The sequence below is a fragment of the Salvia hispanica genome, chromosome 6 (genome assembly GCF_023119035.1).
Source record: "Salvia hispanica cultivar TCC Black 2014 chromosome 6, UniMelb_Shisp_WGS_1.0, whole genome shotgun sequence".
NCBI lineage: Eukaryota > Viridiplantae > Streptophyta > Magnoliopsida > Lamiales > Lamiaceae > Salvia > Salvia hispanica.
This window is the reverse complement of record NC_062970.1, coordinates 27118485-27140609: the sequence shown is the minus strand read 5'-3', so window position 1 is coordinate 27140609 and position 22125 is coordinate 27118485. Positions and strand designations below refer to the sequence as shown.

Here is a 22125-nt window from a genome sequence, read left to right as displayed (position 1 = left end):
TTTTTGAAAATTTGTGCATTTTATATTAGTAATAATCTCCTTTATCTATTGTTAACAGTCCCATTTGAGTTTGAATAAAAAAACAAACAAAACTCATTTTTATATATTAGTTTTATAGAAAATATTAATTTATATATTAGTTTTATAAGAAATACGAGTGAATTAAGTTAGTACTTAAAATATGAGGTCTGATTATCATTTATAGTAAAAGTGAATCGAAATTTTTAATAGCATACGGACTAAAATAATAAATTGGCTAATAACATAGTGAGTATATTTTCCTAAAAATATTTTAAATTATCGTTCATTTCTATAAAATGTACGGAGTCATCTGAGGGAACTAAGAAAAAAGTTCTCATTTTTGCCTTTTGCTATAATTTTTACATCTTATAGTAATTATCAATAATTTAAAATAATTAAAATTCTCATTTTAGCCTTTTGTTATAATTTTTACATCTTCTAGTAATTATCAATAATTTAAAGTACTTAAAATTCTCATTTTTGCCTTTTGCTGCAACTTACATCTAGTAAGTAATTATCAATAATTTAAAATATTTCTATCTAATAAACCATTAACCTACTAATATAAGGTACCCCACCTACTTTGTCCAAATCCACAAAAATGTAGAGATCCCAATTTCACTTATTTAGAGTGGGCTAAATTTCACTTATTTAGAGTGGGCTAAACAAAGTACGTATACTACAAAAATAGTACTAGTAGAGTTTAATTGTTATGACCAAAGGCTTTTTGAATACTACTAGTATACTATTCCCTCCGTCCTAATAAATATGCAACATTTGGTTTCTGGCATAAGATTTTATGTAGTGTTGTTTTATGAGTTAATGAAAAGAGAGTAAAGTAAGAGAGAAGAAAAAGTAGAGATAGAATTGTTTCCATTTTAGGAAACATTGCATTTTTAATGGAACAATCAAAAAAAGAAAACGTTGTATTTCTAATAGGACGGAGGGAGTATATTTTAAATATGACCAAAGGCTTTTTGAATACCACTAGTATAATTTATATGGAATATACTACTATTTGAAAAAAAGCGATTACTTTGATCTTTTAAGACAATTTATATGTTCACAACCTAAATTAATTCACATTGTTCTAGTTAAAAATATGATACGTGAATTATAGATGAAATACTGATATTTGTAGTCTTATTTTGTGGGAAACTTTAGACACTTAGATAATTTTGTATAGATTCACTTAAAAATTCATAGACATATAGTATATGAAATGGTTTTATTTTGTGGGACTAGAATATCTAGACACAAGATAATTTTTTATAGATTTACTTAAAAAATCATAGACATAAACCCCTTCGTCCCGCTTAAGATGACACGTTTTCCTTTTTAGTTTGTCCCAACTAAGATGATACATTTCCTTTTTTGGAAACTTTCTCTCTCCAATTAATATACTCAACCACTTTTTTCTTATTCCTATTAAAACATTTATCTTTCTTTATCTCTCTACTTTAATACTTACACTTACTTTTTCTCTCTCCAATTAAACACTTTTAATCAATCACTTCTAAAATCCCGTGCCGACTAAAAAATGTTCATCTTAGCCGGGATGGAGGGTAATATGAAATGGTTTTATTTTGTTGGACTAGAAACTTTAGACACTAGATTATGAAATACTGATATTTGTAGCTTTATTTTGTGGGACTAAAAAAGTTAGACTAGATAATTTTGTATAGATTCACTTACAAATTCATAGACATGTATTGATATATTCGTCGAGTTACTTTCTAAAAAATTTTCCCAATTACTTCCTCCGTCTCCATTAAGAGTCACACTTTTCCATTTTGGTCCGTCCCCAATTAAGAGTCACATTTCATTTTTACCATAAATAGTAAGTAGGTCTCACGTTCCACTAACTCAATTCACTCACATTTTATTATAAAATCAATATAAAAAAATGGGTCTCACATTCCACTAACTTTTTCAACCAACTTTTCTTTACATTTTTTAAAACCCGTGTCCGGTCAAAGAGTGACTCCTAATAGGGGACGGAGGGAGTATAATGTTTAGATAAAGAGTAAATGTCAAAATTGATTCTGAACATATGTCTATTTTACGATTTTCGTCCTAAATATTATTTTTTGAATTTTTTGGTTTTGTACATTTCAAATCTTATCACAATTGGTCTTCCGTTATCAGTTCCATTAATTTTATAACGGTCAATGAGTTTAGCCCAATTTTAACAGACTTAAGCTCTTAAATGATATTTAACTGACTAATTATATCCTTAATTATTTTAGTACATCAGGATGCTTGGAATTCGAGCTTGGGCATCCTCCCCTTCACCGGCCTACTCGGAATGTGGAATTTGGGGAAAACCCCCAACCCCATCAATCTCTCCAGCTCCTCATGCCCTAATCCATCTAAAACCCTAACACCCCACCCGAACCCGGCGGCGGCCATGGCCACCGCGTGCCCCACGTCGTGATTGCAGTACCTAAACGCCCTCTTCCCGTACTTCCACGCTGTCCCGCCAAAATACCGACGCGAACCCGATCAAGAATGAATTTTTCGGCAGCAGGGAGAAAAATTCATGAGGGATTAGAGCCCTGAGCTCAAGCGCGTGCTCCTTGCAGGTGGGGAGACGACGTAAGCCTCGGTGGGGTGCAAACTGCCGCTGCTTGGGTTGACGCGGAGCGACCAAGTGGAGTATCCGGTGGTTTTCCAGGCGGAGAGGGCGAGGGAGTTGTGGACGAATTCGGAGATGGTGGATTGGGAGAGGGGTTTTGGGGGCGGGAGGGAATTGGAGAGGGGAGGTGAATTGTGATAATTTAACTTTTTAATATTATTTAATTTATATGTTAAATGATAATCGGGAGTTTTGAGGGTATTTAGGGAAATGATTATTTAAAATAGATATTTAAACAAATTAAAAATATATAATTTAAATGTGAGTGAGTGGGAGGTTAGCGTTTGAATTAAAATATATAATCCAATATTTTAGCATATATGACTAGATTTTGTTTCTTTTAATACTTGGTTTGTGGTAATTATAGGAATGCTTCCACGTATACTGAAAAATATAGTTCCTACCATTTAAATGTAAGTGAGTGGATGTAATTTAAACGAATTAAAAATATATAACTTAAACGTGAGTGAGTGTGAGGTTAGCAAAATGTGTAAATTAAAATATATACTCCAATATTTTAGCATATAAATGAATTTTGTTTGGATTTTGTTGGGAGAGAAAGAACCGAAGGGATGATTTTTCTCCGGCAAACCGGCGATAAGGGGTGTTGAGGAAGGTCCAGTGTTCTCAGCCTAGAGCCACTGATGGCGAATCATTTGATTTGTGAAATGGCTGTCGCCTTAGCACTTCGCAGCATGCATTTTAAGCCTATGATATTTTGGTTTCTACTTTTATAGTACTATAATTTTGAAGTACTAGTTTCTTTGCAGTGACATGGTTGATAACATCTATTTTTATTATTGTCATTTGGAATTCTGTGTGTTTCATAACAACGATGTCATGGTCCATGACTCCATTTAATTTGTGAAATGAACGCAGTGACGTGTTTAATTTCAATTGTAGTTGTTTTGTAATTTTAAAGCTAATACTATGTATTTAATTTGATTTGTACTCCTTCCGTCCTAAGGTATTAGACCAACTTTCCTTTTTGGGATGTCCCAACATATTAGACTCATTTCCTTTTTTAGCAAAAAACATCTATCTTATTTTATTCTCCACCTACTTTTTTCTCTCTTCTCTCTCTTACTTTTTCCCTCTCTCATACTTTACTCTCTCCACTTTAATTATTTAAATATCACTTCCTTAAATCATGTGCCCAAAAGAAGTGAGTCTAATACTTCGGGACGGAGGGAGTATTTAGTTTACTAAGTGAGTAGAGATCTCTTTTTCTATTTGATGATCCTTGCATCCTTGAATTTCAACAATATTTTCTAACATGTTTTTTTAATCATTTTTGTGATTAATTATTTCAAGTCTATTAATATCTTTTAATATTTATTTGTATATATTTTTAATTCTCAATTTTATTACTCATTTTATTCATTGTTATTATATACACAACGATTAGGTGGGCCAGAAAACAACATATGCTAGCTTTGGTGGTTTTGCAGCATCTCGGTTGCCACAGAGAAGGTTTTAGAAATGATTACAAATTTAAAACAATGAAATTTACGGAATAAATACATTGTTAATGTTTGAATATTATATTTTGTATTAATAATTTCAAGTTTATTACTTTGTTTCAATATTAATTTGTAAATAATTTTAATTCTCATATAACTTACATTTTACTCATTTTGTTCATTGTTATTATTTGCTACGATTTTTTGTTTATGATTTTCATACATAATGATATTGTTTATAATTGTGTTTCAATCATATAAAAATTATCAATCTTTTGAAAATCTCTTAGTCCGTGCATAGCACGGGAGTAATACTAGTTCATTAAAATAATTAAGTATATAATTAGTGAGTTAAAAATCACAATTAAGAGCTTAAGTTGGTCAAAATTGGGTTAAACCCGTTGACCGTCATAAAATTAACGGAATTGTTAACGGAGGACCAATTGTGATCCAATTTGAAATATATAGGACCAAAAAATTCAAAAGATAATGTTTAGGACCAAAATCATAAAATAGGCATATGGACCAGTTTTGGCCTTTACTCTTAAATAAGAAGTGGAGTATTAGGCAAAAAAATTGTACTGTGAATTAAAATATTTATTCTTTTTTCTACCCTTATACAGTATATACTTTTAAACTAATTATCTTCTATGGAATTGTTGATCTTTAATAAATAAAATATGATCAAATAAGCTTTATTTTTCGACACCACAAAAGCCAAGCCTGTGATCTTGATTCGACTCCTTTGATAGAGATGGATCAACTAACGATGCAATCGTGCAACCGAAGGAAGAGGACGGAAAATAATGCGATCAATTGATAACATAAATAGAGTTGCTTATGTTTATAAGTTATGATAATAAAGATTAAGAAGAGATAAATAAGTACTTTAGCTAAATTGGGATGAAAAGTTACTGCTATTTTTATACAACACTTTAGTTTAGTAATCTTTTAAAAGTTAACATGTCACTTGCATCTTCTACTAATTACTCCTAGTATTTTTTAGTGTAGTCAGTCAACTATTTTAAAGTCCGAGGAACTCCTTTTCTTTAATACTTTCTCTATTCCATTATAGTTAAGTCATTTTTTTATTTTGAGAAGTTCTTTTATAGTTAAATCATTTTTATTTATAGTAAAAAAAAATTCTTACTTAGTCTATCTTATTATGAGGGAACGGAGAGAGTACTAACCATCCTTATATGATGGATAAGAATGGTTAAGTGATAGAATGAAGAATTGTTAAGTAGGTTGGTTCATTCTAGCCCGGCTCAAAACCCAATCAACTTGAGGTCCGATTAATCCAGCCCACAATTATACTAGGATAGGTATTCTTTTATCTATTTTGACCCCTGTTAAGCTCAAGTCTATTCCACTTAGCAAGTTAGTTGTATTTTGTTGTGATGAAATTAGTTATTTTTTTATGGTGTGTATTTTACTTTAGTTTTGTGCAATTTAAAATTTTGGTATTTTTTGCCTTAACATATGACTGAATTCATTAATGTGAATTACAATTTTTATTCTTAACCAAGAACTCTTTAATATTGTCTTAACATAATGAATTGCTTTATTGATTTGTTTAGCTTTGCAATTAACGACGCAACGACATTAGCGTCCTAAATTTATTGATTTGTTTAACTGTGCAATTAATTTTGTGTAATACCCGATTTATTTATCAAATTATTTTGGATGTTGGAAGTGTATTACCTTTAATCACCAACAAACCATTAACTATTAATGATACCATTTTATAGCAATTTGTTACATAACATTCAATAAATGTTATAGATTTATAAAATAACTTATTATTAAAAATATCCAATATCGTTACGAAGATAGTTAAAATTTTCGGAGTCCCATTACAATAAAAGGTTCTATAGAGAAGTACTATTAATCACTTAGATATATTTATTTAATGTGCCTTCGATTATAGATATAGTACTCCTCTATTTAATGTTCCCCAACTTAAACTATTAAAAACACATTTATTTATTATGTCTATAATTCAGAGACGCATCTATTAAATGCGTCTCTAATTTAAGGACACTTATTTTTGCGTCTTAAATTTTGATTATTTTAAAAAAATTCCTAACGCAAACAATTGCGTCCTTAATTTTGTATCCTTATATAATATATTTGTTGTAATGACAGTTACCAAGCACAGTTAAATGTGCTCAGAAAATAGCGAGCACCTTCAACTATGCTCGGCAACATACCGAGCACAATTGAAGGTGCTCGGCAATATCAGAAACGAGAGTGTTAACTCCGAGCAATTTCGGAGCAGGTCAACGTGCTCGGCCTTGCAATCAATCAACAATGGCAAGCACCATATATGTGCTCGGAGAATGGCGAGCACAAAAGATGTGCTCGGGATATATTAAAATAAGTAGAAATTATTCATGGATATAAACATTTTCCACTTAGTTAACTACAACAAGAATTTAAAACACGTCAATATTACATATCAATATTACGAAGCAATGCAATATCTCGTAAAATTTGCATTCCTTCACCATAAATGTGTATGAAAATATAAAAATTTATTTTAAACATATAATATCAATATTTTTAAGCACTGCCGAGCACCACATGTGTGCACGGAAAATGCCGAGTACCATATATGTGCTCGGAAATATACAAAAAAAATAATCAATAATTATTCAACAACAAGAAGAATATAAAACTTTATAAATATTACATATAAATATTTTGAAGTAATAAAATATCTCGAAAAATTTGCATATGGATCCTTCACCATAAATGAGTATGAAAATATTAAAATTTATTTTAAACATATAATATGCTAGTATTATATTTTTATGAAATGCCGAGCACCACAATAAGTGCTCGGAAAATGCCGAGTACCATATATGTGCTCGGAAATAAAAAATCAATAGTTATTCAACAACAAGATGAATATAAAACATTATAAATATTACATATCAATATTTTGATGTAAGAAAATATATCGAAAAATTTGCATATGGATCCTTCACCATAAATGAGTATGAAAATATTAAAATTTATTTTAAACATATAATATGCTAGTATTATACTTTTAAGAAATGCCGAGCACCACATATGTGCTCGGAAAATGCTGAGTACCATATATGTGCTCGGAAATAAAAAAAAAATGAATAATTATTCAACAACAAGACGAATATAAAACATTATAATATTACATATCAATATTTTGAAGTAAGAAAATATCTCGGAAAATTTGCATATGGATCCTTCACCATAAATATCTATGAAAATATTAAATTTTATTTTAAACATATAATATGCTAGTATTATATTTTTAAGAAACGCCGAGCACCACTTATGTGCTCGGAAAATGCCGAGTACCATATATGAAGGAACTGGCACCTGAAGCGTGCATTCATTATAATCACATAAAAATCGGATCTATTTAGCAAATTATTTAGACAAAATCTATTCGCGTAATTCTTACTTGTATCATGCTCATAACTTGAATTAATCATGCTTTAAGTGCAATTGAAACCTAAAACATGCTTTTCTACGGAGCAGAAATAATACCTTATTAATTCTTCAAATAATTGATGATGGCTAGTGACTTCTCCACGTGATGCTTTGAATATTAGACCACAGATCTTCTCTCTGGTTCCCGAACTGTACTCCAATATCGGTGTGGGCTGATCTCACCGAATACTAGGACTTAAATAAAAGAGACAGAAAAACTACTCCACGGAGGAGAAGGAAATTCGACCAGCTCAATATGAGGGGGGCGAAATTTTCGAAAATTTTAAGAATAAAATTGTGATTATTTTGTCTCCTTTATTCTCCTATTTATATTAAGTTCCTTTTGGGCCCAGACAGGGATCTATGGAAGGTTTTGGATATGGGCTCATCCAATTTACTTTTTACTAATTAAATTGAACCCACAATTTAATATAAGCTTAATTGGAATATTACGAGCAGCCACTATAGAAGTAATATTGAACTCTCCCCATCCAAATCCGAAATTATAAGTAATCCGGGTTTCCGTTTTATCTTTCATTTCCCGCGCTTAAGATTAAAATATCCATTAATTAATTAATGTCTCCTATGGACTTAATTAATTAATATCTTATTAATTCCAAGAGTGGACTTAGCATGAAACGCTTATTTATTATTCATAGAGTAATTAAACTCCAACTAGCTAGGTTCCGAATAATAAAGTCTTGTTTCGCGCTCCTCTTGGGGACATTATCAAACGAGACTCACCTCGCGCACGATTCAATATAATAGCAATCCTAGCACCGCTAGATATTAATCACCACTACCCAATATATCAGGTTTATTGGGTTACGAAAAACCCGCACCATTTGATAAGTCAAAGTAATGCATAATCAATACCGTATGCTCAATGCTAACCTACATTGATTAAGAAACAAATATTTATCAAGACCTCGTCTTTCAGTAGATAGTAGGGGTGGCGGAACGGGTTACCCGCGGGTATCCGTACCCGATTCTAGCCAAATTGTTGTCCCGATACCCGCCCCACGACATACCGGGATTACCCGATACCCGTGTCGGGTATCCCGTACCCGACATTGCGGGTACCCGTACCCGACCCGAAATCCTAATAAAAAATTTGAAAACCATAACAACCGTCAATGTTCCCTAATTTACTTTATTAATATCGATGGTAAACATTGAATAGATTGAGAATAAAAGTTAGGGAACACTCTATAGCTAGTTCGGTGAGTTTTCAATTGTATGTTCTTTGGAATATATAAATGTTTCAAAAGAACTCTTAGATAAAGTACTTCCATTGTTCCACATTAATAGAGGCATTTCATTTTCTCACTCATTTTGGAAAAATAATAATAGAAATACTATTCTCTACATTATTATCTCTCTTACTTTATTTTTCCTCCATTCTAACTATATATTTTTAATTTTTTAAAATGAGTGCTTATAAGGCTATTATTATTTAACTATTTACTTTTTTTTTCTCCACTTTAACTATTTGAAACACGTCTATTAATATGGAACAGAGGGAGTATTAAAAGATGGAATATGACTAATACTAATAATAACGGGTATAATCGGGACTAACGGGTATACCCGCGCGGGTAGTGGGTATACCCGCTACCCGTAAAACTCTAAAACGCATTACCCGATCCCGCCCCGTTTTCCGTTATCGTCGGGTAGTGGGTACCCAATACCCGGCGGGTAGCGGGTCGAGATGGGAATTACCCATTACCCGCTACCCATTTTGCCACCCCTAGTAGATAGCCTAAGGACAAGTCTTGCTGTTAGATCCGTTCAGTGCTATACCACACCAATGTCATTTTATTTCAGTAAGGCTTAGAAATATGCGGACCGACATTGCAACCTTTCACGATGGATAGTCTAATTCCATCTAGGTTGTGAAATTCTTCTTTTTCTTTGTTTAGGACTGACCGTGTTACCTTAAAGTGGGCGTCGCCCACAACCGGTCTACTAAAACAAAGACTTAGACTTTGTTAAGTTAACTCATACATTTAAACATGCAATTAACATCCATTAAATGTAAAACATAACAACATTACGACAAAAATAATCTGTTTTATTCCTTGGAAAATAAAATAAGAGTTTTACAGTATTCAATCACTCGAAACGTGATTTCTAGTATACAAACTCTAACAATGTACTCGGAAATATACAAAAAAAAATTTAATAATTATTCAACAACAGAAATGATTTAAAACATTGTAAATGTGTCAAATATAGGAAATTGCTTATGAACTTTATGTAGCAGGACGTTGAGTTGCTAACTATCAAACAAAACTCATTCGGGTATGCACTTCCTCCAATTCTAAATGTGTTTTTCTCATTTTATACAGAGTGTTTTTCATTTCATACAGAGCTAATGCACCTTTAGGTCTTGGATACAGAGCTAGTCCCCATTTCATGTCTCGAACTAGCCAAGAAGCTCTTGAACCAACATTTTTGCATATGCCAAGATCTCTTCTAGAAGCTAGCTTTTCCTCTCCATTTCTCAAACCATTGTGCTCTGATCCCTGATGAGGCTCGTTTCATGCATGTGTTCTATAGTAAAACTGCACTTAAATCAGTGAACTAACGATCCTTTTTTAGCCAGGTGTGTGTAAATTTCGCCACAAACCGAAGATCGCACAATTCAAGAAGGTGAAAGCAAAAGTCGAGGAAAGGAGGAGAAAAAGGGCGGCATTGAGCCGATCAAATCAAATATCTACCGGAGCCAGCCAGATTATGCACTGAAGAGAAGATTAAGAAACTTCACTCAAGGGTGTGAAGGGCAGGGACGTCATTTCAGGAAGGTGGTACCGTAGGGATCAGAGCCCTACGTTTCCCTATATAAAGAAGCCCAACACACCAAGAAAAGGGAGTTCCCCCAATTTCATTTCTGCATTGTAGTTTAGAGGGGGTTCTCATCCATCTTCTTAGAGTAAGTAGGATTTCAGTTCTCTCCCAGGGTTGAAATCAAAGTCTCCTTTCAATTCATTGCTCTCGATTTGCTGCACACAATTGGTTCCGTCTAGTTAGCTGGTAGTTTGCTGTTTACTGTTCGTTTTCCTGCACATTTCCATTTCCGTTATGTAATCCACTCCGAGAAGGGGTGATGAAACAATTTACTGCTTTGTTAGCTTAGTTCCTGTTTTTCCTTTGTTGTAATCGACTATTTGATGTTCTTTTTTAGTTTAATCAGAATTTCCGTTTTCATTTCTTAGCTTCATGTTTTGTTTACTGTCTTATGTTTTAGATCTGTTTCGCTTTTGTGTTTTATGTTGAGTCTTAGCTTAGATTTGATGTTTCATGTTTGAGTCGTCTTGCTCTGTTTAGATCTAGGTGTTTATTTTCCGTTTCTGCATGAAAATGTCATAGTTCTTGTTTTTACGTTGTCGTAGTTTAGATCGTAGGAGTAATTTAAGTTTTATGTGTTTTCTGACGTTTCGTCTTCTTTAGCTTTTCAGATCTGTTAGTTGCTCTGTTTTTCTCTGCTGATTTGTTGAAGAAGATGATTTTGTTAAAGTTATTTTATTTTTTCGTACATTTTGCAGGGGACTGACAATCCCGTTTATTCTGTTTGTCCTTTTATAGTAATGTTTGTTCAGTTGATTAAATAGGTTAGCTTAGTTAGTTGTTCAGTTTAGTCTTTCTTTCCAAACCCAGTAGTTAAACTTAACCCACCCCAAAGTAAAGCGTGGCAGCAACCAAGCCCCAAGCCGTGTCGCACAAACAAATGTCCAACGCCTCATCTCTGTGTTATCAATCCTTACTTCCCTATACTAGTTAGTAGTATTAGTGGGTTAAGGTTTTTGTTCGATCGCCCTCCTTTTAGCTCTCCCCTTCTTCTCACTCTAGTCGGAGTCACTCAGCTTGATCAGCTTGAGCTTTGACCGTATCACTCACCAGCATCATGCAGGTAAACAGGCAGAAATAGGCTGGCCAGATTAGGCCGATTGCCCAACTTGAGCAGTTCGCAACGATACATACCTACGCTTTAAAGAGAACGAAGAGTGCGTACGAAAAGAGAGTCAACCAATCCCTCTTCCCTTGCTTGTTCAGGTTGCCACATGTGTTGAAATCGGGTTGCCCGAGCTAGTTCTTCTGACTTTTCTATTGTCAGGTATAGTCTAAACTGATTTTCAGTTTAATTTCTTTTCCTTTTTCTATCTTCTGGTGGAAATTTTCTTGATTTTGATGATAAGTTTGTGTCAAATCATATGTTTCTCCAAGTTGATGATGCATGGAGATAATAGGTGATTGTTGTCTTTTTCCGTTTAGTATGTCATCTTTGTTTGCATTCAATTCCAGCAGGAATATGTACCTTTTTTCATATCTATGTTAATGTTTTGTCTATTGTGTAGATTTCTTAAGGAGCATCGATATGACACTCTACTCCACCCTCCGATGATTCTCTAATACATGGTATTTTAGAGATGTTGGACTAGGATTCTCACTGGATAATCTAAAGTGAAAACATACAACAATGAATAACATTGAAGAGTGAGGCAATTAACTGAAGATGTACCTATGGAGGATGAATGGGGCCGCAAACTCATACAACTTGCAGATTGGATAACTGCGAGCGGATTCAAATTAGCTTAATGGTGTAGGAGGAATAGTATGATAAAGCAATTGTAAAACTATTTTATTTAATTTTATTTTATTTGAATTTTGTTTTCTTCATTTATTCATTAAATTATTTTGCTTTTTTATTAATTTTTAAATAAATAAATAATAAATTTAAAAAACAAACAAATTAACCTGTTCCGAGCACTTATATGTGCTTGGATATGTTTCAAGCTATCAGCTCGAAAATTCCGAGCATATGTGCATGCAATCGGAATTTCCGAGCACATGGAGGTACTCGCGAATTTTCGAGCACATAGAGGTACTCGCGAATTTCCGAGCACACGCAAATTTGGCCCAGTATTCCGAGCACAACAAGGTGCTTGGAATGATCGAGTTGACCAGTTTGGCGAGCACTTGAATTGCTCGGAAAGTGCTCGGTATTTCCCAATTCTCCGAGCACTTTTGGCCCTATACCGAGCACCAATGTGCTCGGTAAACTCTGTTTATTTTGTAGTGGTGGTAAATACGACTGAGTTATGTCGTTATCATTAAGCCTTTTTCCAAACGTATTCATTCAATTCAATGGATATAAATCAAACAAAATTAGCTAAAAATGATAGAAATGATCAAATGTCTTGAGATATTCCAAAATTCTATACAATTTTAACAACCGAAAGATTAACATACTATTTTCATTTATCTCAATCAATTGAAAATAATCCCATCTAAGTTGCTGGGAACGCGACATTGAAGTTCCCCCTTTTCAGTTCGTATTGTATCGCACGGATGGGGATCCTTTGTCGTGCAATTTTGCATAGCACTCTGCTGTTTTTAATATAACAATAAAATAATACAGAATATGTATTTATTTTATTTCATTTATTTAATATTTTTAATCCTGTGTGATGCTGTAGAAAAATGCACAGCCGAGGATCCCCACCCCAAATTTAAATCATCCCACATATCCGGGCTATAAAGTAAATTAGGGGACAAAACGAAATCTTACTTTCAACTTTCAGCAACTTTTTTTTCTGATTTTGAATTCAGGCCAAACCATCTTTAATTAAATATGCAAGTGTTGTTGGTCACAACAAAACTGTAGTATTTAGGTACTAACAGAGTCAAGCACAAGTTGCATGTCCAAAGTTTAAACTCTGCTTAACTTCAAACGGGCAATTAAATAAGACCTTACAAAAACACTTGAGAGTTTTCTAAGTTAGGCTCAGCTCAAGCTTCTAAGCTTATAAATCAGCTTTCATTTCCTCTCCCCAGCATTACACCCGGCTGATCAAAGGGGGTCGGCAAGATGGCATAGTTTGATGGGTGATCGTATTTACAACCTGGTCCGTACTTGCATATGCCGTAGCGGTGATAGTGCGTGCAGATGGGCTGATCCTGCATTGTCAAAAATTACAATCAAAACTCAAGAGTATTCGTCCAGATTCCATTCAACAAAGAACGTTTACGGACATTGTAAAGGCAACATATCTATGAGTGTGTACGCATGCATTGAGAAATAAAATAAACAATCTTACAGGTCTAAGTGGCAAGCCTTTGTCGCTGAGCGTGTATGTGTTTGGTTTTCCCTTGAACCCACGATTTTTGGGATGATTAAATTTGCAATTTGACCTGAATTTGCAGTCGCCAGTTTTTAGGAAGAAACTGCATTCTGGTTCACCAGGACGTTCTGGATATTCCTCGATTAGAATATCAGGCTGACGATGCATGGGGAAGTTTATCTCAGCTGGTAGATTGTTCATGGCAAAGGCTGGGGGTGTTGGTAGGCCCTCAGATGCGGAGTAGGTTGCCGCCTCAAACAAGTCAAAAAGGAAAAGGAGGCAGATAAGACAACAGAGCTAAAGAGGCTATATTCAAGATATGCCATTAAACTTCAAATTAAACCACCACAACACAATACAATCACAACATATGAAAACTATCAGTCGGCCAATGATCCTTATTTTCCTTCAAAGCAGAGATTAGGAGAGACAACACATAGTATGACCTAATATTATATGATGTTACATGCATGGCAATTGATAAAATCACTGGAAAACATTTTATCTAACAAACGGCCCTCTGTTTTACACTGACAAATACTACTACTTCAATATTTCACCTAATTGTGAAGTAAACTCTTCACGTACGATCATTTTCACATCTTCCAGAATAGAAATTTTCACTGAAATCCAGGTGACAGAAAAAGAAATTAAAATAAAGAAAGCTGACATGGTGCTTATATTTCAAACTCATACATCAACCTTGGAATGGGCATGAGCTCAGCAATTAAGGAGGACGTGAAAGACAACTAGACTATAAAGACTTCACCAATAAGAACTTCAGAGAATTCTAATCCACACGAGAACTGTATCTCCACCAAATTGTACTCCCTTCGTTCCATAGCAGTGGAGTCATTTTGCCATTTTGGTACTTTCCACAGTAGTGGAGTCATGTCTCTTTTTAGTTAAAGTCAACACATTTCTTCTCACTTACTTTACTCTCTCATACTTTATTCTCTCTTCATCTCTCTACCTTACTTTATTCTTCCTTTCCTTAAACTCACTTAACACAATTTTTCTTAAATTGCGTGCCGAAAAGAAACACCTCCACTACCGTGGAACGGAGGGAGTATATAATAAGAGCAGTTTTGTAGGGTAGATAACTCATTTGGAGTTATATGACCAAAACTGACCTAAAATGTGTCCTTATCATGTTTTGTTTATTATCTTTCCTACGAAACTGCTCCTAAACATATTATTCCTTTGTTTTTCCCTATTTTACTCCTATTTCCAGAGACTCTAGGAAGAATCACTTGTGAGCTAATTTGGCTGAGTATATCAACTATATTCTACTAACCTAACTGTGTACTTGACATTGTTGTTTTACGTCAAGAAATATTGCATACAGTTATAGATCAACGGTAAACCAAAATCACGAAACCTATGGACATCGATTCTGGACTTCTAGTTATTTGTTTACTAAGTCTACTTTCCAGTGGACTGTCAGGTTATTTAATAATTTCACTTTGAGCACATTATGTTACTTTTGTACACTTAATTCTTAAAACATACTCCAACCAAAAAGTGCATACTCTTATGGGACCGAGGGAGTACTAAATTGAGACAAACCATGAAACTAACTAAGCAAACCAGATCAAGTCAAACTGAAACTCTCGTTTCCATGTTTAGCAATATGATTTCAAGATTCCATGAATAGCATAGCTTGGACTTTTTTTCTTGACAATCTCTACTCTGCTCAATACAGCAACAAGGCCCTTTTAAGAGTTAAGTGAAGCTACTCTTTTGAGAGCGTTAAGTCTAAGACATGAAATAAGTACAAATATAGATCAACTATCATATGCATAATAGGCGAGGAAAGCAACATAATAAATTCATAACTTTTACACAAATTATAGCTTACAAAAAGGGCATCAGAAAAGTTTGGACATTTGGAACTTAACTCCTTACTGTATCCCCTAACCGTTCTCCTATAAATTTGATTGGACGATAAGGAAGAATACCCTATTTACTAGAACTAGGTAGCATCGGGGAAAATCAAATTGAGGTGGTGGAATCTATCCGACTCCCACCTATGACCTACCTCGAATGTTTCCAGCAATTTAACCAAAGATCAACAATAATATTTCATGCGTGACTTCGACTATCCAAGCAAACAGGCTTTTTTTAGAAATCAATGGGGTCTGTTAAGAACCATGTAACACTTGATTAATGAAAATAAGGATCAATTACTGAGTTTAAAGAATACGTTCTGACACACAGAAACAGAGAGTTTTACACTTCATAACAACAAAAGTACTAGGTGGACATCATCATATCATAAAACAGTATCTGCAAAATGTTAAAGAAAATAGAAGCGTATACCAGAATACCAAACCATACAGTAACATGATAAGCAAAATACCTGATACCCGTTCCATTCTTGGTTTGAAGTAGGAGCACCTTGGGAAGGTGGAAACATGGCGGGTACGAATGGAGAAGTATCATTAAATGATCTCGGTGAAGACCATGAAGTCGGAGATGATGAGGAAACAAACTGTGATGGAAAAGAACCCCCATTTACATATCCAGAAGTGGAATCACCACCAACAGTGACTGGTTCAGGATGATGAAATCTGCAATTCAATCCGTACTTGCAAGAACCGGTGCGCATGTAGTAGGGACACTCTTTTTCTCCCTGTGATGAAGATTATTATTACAATCAGACAGAGTTGAGCCAAAAGAAACTAGTCGAACTTTGTTTTTTATATTCTTTAAAAGTTCTCCATAGCATCACGACCAGATGTGACAGTCAATTTCGTTTCCAAGTTTAGCTAATTGGAATTAGTAGCTAGCTGAATTGCAATTCCAAATTTTAAAGTTCCTATTGTTTTGAAACTCAACATTCACAACTTTAAATAGCTGCATTCCCTATTGATTCTGAACATACGTTTGGAGCCGATCAAATGCTACTAATTCCTTTAATTCGGGAGTAACGAATTTACAACATAAATCAAACCAAAGCCTAGATCAAGGGAACAAATCAAAATATACATGAAGAGAACTTAAAATTCTGCAGAAGAGCATACAATTCGAATTGGCAACCCTAAGAAGTTGCACTCTGGCATTGGGCCTGCAGACCTTCTGTCTGAACCATGAGAGTATTTACAGTCCTTTCCATATTTGCACCCCGCTGATGTCAGATAATACTGCATTACACACAAGTTATATAACAAAATGAAAGGAAAAACTCAACCTGTATGTGAAGTGGAAGAAAATAGTTTATGTATCAGAAGAATATTATGTCTCGTGCATCAAGAAAGGATATAGGTAGAGATAGAGCATGGCTAAGAGAAAAAATACTGTTCGATTATAAGTAAACCAAACCTGATGCAGAATATTATTCGAAGAAGAGCTTTTACTTGGTAGCAAGATGAAACAATTTAACTATTAAGACTCACACTATTTCTAGTGTCCAATTAGCAAGAAGTTATCAGGAGTGATATTAGTGAAATAAAATTTACATGCAAGAATTGAGATCACATCCCCTTGTTAAGAAAATACTATATGGACGTTTCTCACAAAAGGATGAAGAAAAAGAAAAACATTAATAACCTTGCATTCAGTCTGCCCTCCCCTCTCTGAGTTCTCTTCCCTGTAATTTGTTCTCTCCTTAACATTCTGCAAAAAGCAAACATTATATGCGATTCAAACTAGTGACAATAAACATTATTTGGCATATTTTAGTCTACGCAAATAGACCTGATTCTTTCTCCTAGGAGGGTGATTATACTTGCAATTCAACCCAAATTTACATGATCCAAATTTCATGTAATAGGAGCAATCCTCTGCATCAGGTCTCATGGGATAGTTAACCCTCCTAGTGCTATTGTTCTGATTAAATTTCCCCAATTTCGACGCTCCATCACTATAATTAATAGCTTCACTACCCTCCTTATCCTCATCCCCTTCATCAATCTCATTTTCATCTTCAAGGCTCTCCGAATCCTTTTGAGTTCCCACGTCATCCCATATCTCCTCATCTATGCTCTCGATGTGGGCCTGCCGGATAGTAAGCTCGCACAAGTCTCTCTCAATAGCATTTCGAAATTCCGTCTCTTCATCGAGGGTCACTACCGACGTCGGCGTATCACTCCCTTCACCAGGGGCATTTTCGGGCTGGTGGATCGCGGGTTTGATCGGAGGCGTGTCTTGGAGCAAAAACCCTAACCCTACCTTCTCGATTGGGGGTTTTTCAGAGGTTGGTGATGATGATTCAGCCATGGTGGCCCCTCAGCATGTCAAGCCCAAATTAAACCCTAGATCAAAATGGGCGTCGCACCAGTTTTACTGCTGGATTGCTCGAAAAAGTAAAAGAACGGAGTGGATTGTGTGATCCTCCCTGGGTATTTACTGTCTGGGGAGCTGAATGGAAGAGACACGATATGCCACTTTTTTCTCTCTCTACACACATAGGCTATGCCTTTCGCATTGTACTTTAACTGGAAAATAATCTTTTTAATTTTTACACTTTTCTGGGTTTATGGATGTAATAAAAATACACTAAAATAAAGCATATCCAAATTAGAGGATTATGAATTTATTATGATTACTTTATGTATTCCTCTTTTTCACAAATAAAAATAGGCATGTGTGGTGTGTATATTTTTAGAACTATATAATTTCTCCGTTCTATTTAATTTCAGCACATATTTTAGTAAATATAATGAAAATATAATGAAAAGTAAGTTAAATAAGTCAGAGAATATGAATTTCGCTTATATACTCATTATTTTCTTAAAAATAGACCATACTTGTCATTTTGGATGTTCCTTAAAAATAAACTAATTTCATTTACGAAATTTTTTTACTCTCTATTAAAGTAGATCTCATTCTTCACTAATAATATTTCAATCACTTTTTCTTTCTGTTTATCTTTTACTTTACCAATTGTGTATTGAAACTCATATCATTTTAAATATTGTCTGTTTTTTAGGAACAGTGAAATTATATATTAGGTTTATAATAAAATGTAAGTAAAATAAGTTGATGGATTGTGAGACCTATTTACTATTTATGGTAAAAAAAATGAAATATGACTCTTAATAAGGAATAAATGAAAATGATAAAATAGGACTTTTAATAGGAGACTGGAAGTCTGTAATACTTTGAAAAATAGGTTTCTTCAAATTTTGTTAAGAAACCTGTAAAAAATTCTTTGAGAAAAATCCTTAATTGCGCTCTTCCTATTATCAGAAAGGTTGTGTGTTATTTATTCAATGTTAGAAAAATTTGTCAGATTTATTACTCTATATATTTTCGTCCGTTCTCCACCGTCCACGATTTGCGTCAGGAATACATTTGTGTTTGCATCAAATTAGAGCATCTCCAATGGTCAGCTAGCGACCGTCTAGCTGATTCGTCGCGCTAGCCGAACCATTGCAATCGGCGAGGGCGATTTCGGCGAGCGGATCGGCGTGGGCTAGCCGATCGCTCGTCGCTTGCCGGCGGTTGGCCGATCGGCTAGCCGCCATTGTGGAGGCCCGATCGGCCAGCACCGATTTTCGATTTTTTTTTTTAAAATCATATATAAACGCGATTTTCGTTTCATTTTCATTTGCACCACTTGTTTTAACGAGTTTTCTCTCTCTCTAACTTTCTCGTACAAGAGCATCATCGAGCGATTGATCACAACAACGAGTCCAGTCCAGCGACGAGTGGATCTCAGACTCCCACGGTACTGTGGGATGCTGGATGGGGCAGATGGGCCCGGGGTTTAACATCCCTTGGAATCAGATGATGGGGATGATGGCTGGTACGCCGGGGCGATGGGGGGGAACCGGGGTATGCCGTGGGGGGATGCCGGGCGGCGGCGGGGAGTGGCGGCGCCGCCGCCCGGGTGGGGGTACGCCTACCGCAGCCCGGAGGATGATGCCGCAGCCAGATGATGGGGATGATGTGGCGGGGGGGATGCCGGGGGGGATGCCGCACGGTATGCATCCCGGGATGCCGGATGGGTGCAGGGGTCACCGGGAGGGGACGCGGTATATCGGCCCTCGCTTGATTTTTTGACGGCTTCGTCTCACACGTCGACCCCGGTGGAGACGCAGTTCTCTGGCGATGACCTTCTGTCATTGCATGATATGGGGATCGATCTCGGGGACGATGATACTCCCGTTCCAGCGACGCCGGCCGCGCCGAAGAAGAAGACGAGGGGGAGGGGGAAGGGCAAGGCGGTCGGCGAGTCATCGCAGCCCGCTGCCACTGGCCGGAGGAAGTGGACGGAGGATGAGTACGCCGGGGTGGCCAAGGGGTGGTTGGAGGTGTGCGACGATCCGCTGGTTGCGAACAACCAGCGGGTCGTCAACATGTGGGCGAAGATCAGAGATGCCTATAGGAGGCATTGCCCGCACGGGAAGGACTTCAAAGAACGAGGAGGTCCGGAAGGGGTGGGAGCGCACTGTGGGCCGCGGTGGGCCGTTTTGCGAATTTGTACGCCAACGCCTCCGTCGCCTCGTAAGTGGGGCAGACGAGGACGACGCCCGGAGGATAGCCGCGAGTCGGGCTCCCCTTGGAGGGGAAGTATAAGGAGTTCACCTTCCGGGAGTGCTTCTGTTGTTGAAGGACTCCGAGAAGTTTCGAGCGGGGTGCGACGCCGGGGTGGCCGAAGAAGCAGCCGATCGAACTATAGCGGCGACTACAGCGGCAGCAGCCGGCGGATCCCACGACCTCCCCCCGGATGCCGAGGAGTTTCCATCCCCTCCTTCATTTACCGGTCGCACCCGCCCGGTTGGACAGAAGCGGGCGCAGCGGGCCGCGAGGGGCGGATCCCCCCTATCGCCCGCGAGGTCCAGTCCTCCGCCCTCCCACCCGCCCCCACTCGAGTACACTCTCCATTCGCGTAACCAAACGCGGGCTCAGATGTTACAGGTCTTCCGAGAGTGGAAGAACGCCACTGACCCCACGGAGAAGAGGTTTCTTTACGAGATGCTCGAGAGCATGCGTGCTGATTTAGAGATCGCGAGGTCACGGCTAGGGGGTTCCGACGTGGGCTCAGATACCACGGGTGGCGGCGGCGGCGGCGACGACGGCGACGGCGACGGCGACGGCGATGAGGAGTAGAGAGTGGCGGGGCTCGTGTGTTAAAGCCATTTTAAAAAAAAAAAAAAAAATCATGTACTTTTTTATTTAAATCTTTGTAATTTTTTTTTAATGGAATGGATTATTTTTCCCGTATATGTGTCGTAAATTTAATTCCGTATTTTAATCGTAATTTTAATTCCGTAAATGTAGTATATTTTGAATTATTTTTATTGCGGCTGGCCTAAGCACCATTGCGAATGCTCTTAGTCCACAGTATATAGCCTACGTTGAAGATGAGTGAACTATACAGTATTTGAAAAGTTACACCACAATATATTTGAAAAATATACCAGGCGAAACACCTAAACCAGGGCCTCGTATAGAATGTTAGTGGTCAACGCAGTTTAATCGGCTTGTACAAGTGCAAGATTATTTCTTGTGAAATTAAATAGTAAGTACTCCATATTGAATCATTCTTATTTTGAATAAATGATTATGGTATAATTATTTTCTTTAAACTGGTTCCTGATGAATAATAAATAATGAATTAAAATGTGTCACTTAAATGGTATTATGAAATATACGTAATAAGACGAATTTGTGTGATAGAGATTAATAAACAGTGTGTTAATTAAATAACCTATTTTAAATCCTATATTCAAAAGGCTTCATTTCTATGTGTAATAACTATATGCACAAGTGATGGGTTATGATCTTGATAATTGGTCTTTATGAATAATCGTTGGTTTGGCCCGAGACCAACTTAATTCTTTTAAATCAATAGTATTAATGGATAGTTAGACTCACGCTTATTATTCATGTTTAATAGAGGATTCTAGTGGTATACATTGTAAATAATTTGATGTATATGAGTTTTGAGTTTGAGAGAACTTTCTAAAAATAAAATAAGATATTTTTTATAGGATAGACGAAAAAGAAAAGTGTCATTAATGTTTATGGGACGAATGGAGTATTTATTTAGCTAAGTAATTAGATAATATTTAGGTTACTTATAATCTCATATTAAGCCTAATCTAGTCAAAAATTTGCTAATCGGGTGTTGATCATCAGTTTTTTGACAGAACCGAAAGAGACCACTCTGACGATGATTTTGTTTGTTTGTCAATTTTCAAAAAGTGAATGTTCTGGACCAACTTCGTATTTCAGTCATATGTTTAAGACTAAAAGAGGATTAGTATAGTCAAATAGAAATATAGAATCGCGTAAGAATATGATAAGAAAATGAAGATTTGTACGTGAAATTATATGAGGTATAAAAAATTATGTTTTCTTTTTCACGGTGCACATAATTTGATTTTTAATATTTAATTTATACTCCATGCTTTTAGAAATATAAATTATGTAATTTTAAAGTTCT

At 35.9% G+C, this 22125-nt stretch overlaps 1 protein-coding gene across 1 annotated transcript; it reads right to left on the bottom strand.

The window, feature by feature from the left end:
• Nucleotides 1–13210: 13210 nt before the first annotated feature.
• On the bottom strand, nucleotides 13211–18149 carry LOC125196090 (zinc finger CCCH domain-containing protein 67-like). Its single transcript, XM_048094457.1, has 6 exons — nucleotides 17427–18149; nucleotides 17280–17345; nucleotides 16754–16873; nucleotides 16090–16362; nucleotides 13704–13979; nucleotides 13211–13563 (listed from the first exon to the last, which is right to left on the bottom strand). The coding sequence occupies exons 1-6, from the start codon at nucleotides 17946–17948 to the stop codon at nucleotides 13417–13419; spliced, it is 1404 nt and encodes a 467-aa protein (XP_047950414.1). The 5' UTR covers nucleotides 17949–18149; the 3' UTR covers nucleotides 13211–13416.
• Between the last annotated feature and the right edge of the window lie 3976 nt (nucleotides 18150–22125).

Excerpts from the sequence above, each read along its gene's own strand:
- LOC125196090 (XM_048094457.1), bottom strand. The coding sequence starts at position 17,948 with ATGGCTGAATCATCATCACCAACCTCTGAAAAACCCCCAATCGAGAAG. Across the intron at positions 17,346-17,426 it reads CTCCTAGGAGAAAGAATCAG|AATGTTAAGGAGAGAACAAA; the intron begins GTCTATTTGCGT and ends TGCTTTTTGCAG. Across the intron at positions 13,564-13,703 it reads AAGGCTTGCCACTTAGACCT|GATCAGCCCATCTGCACGCA; the intron begins GTAAGATTGTTT and ends TTGACAATGCAG.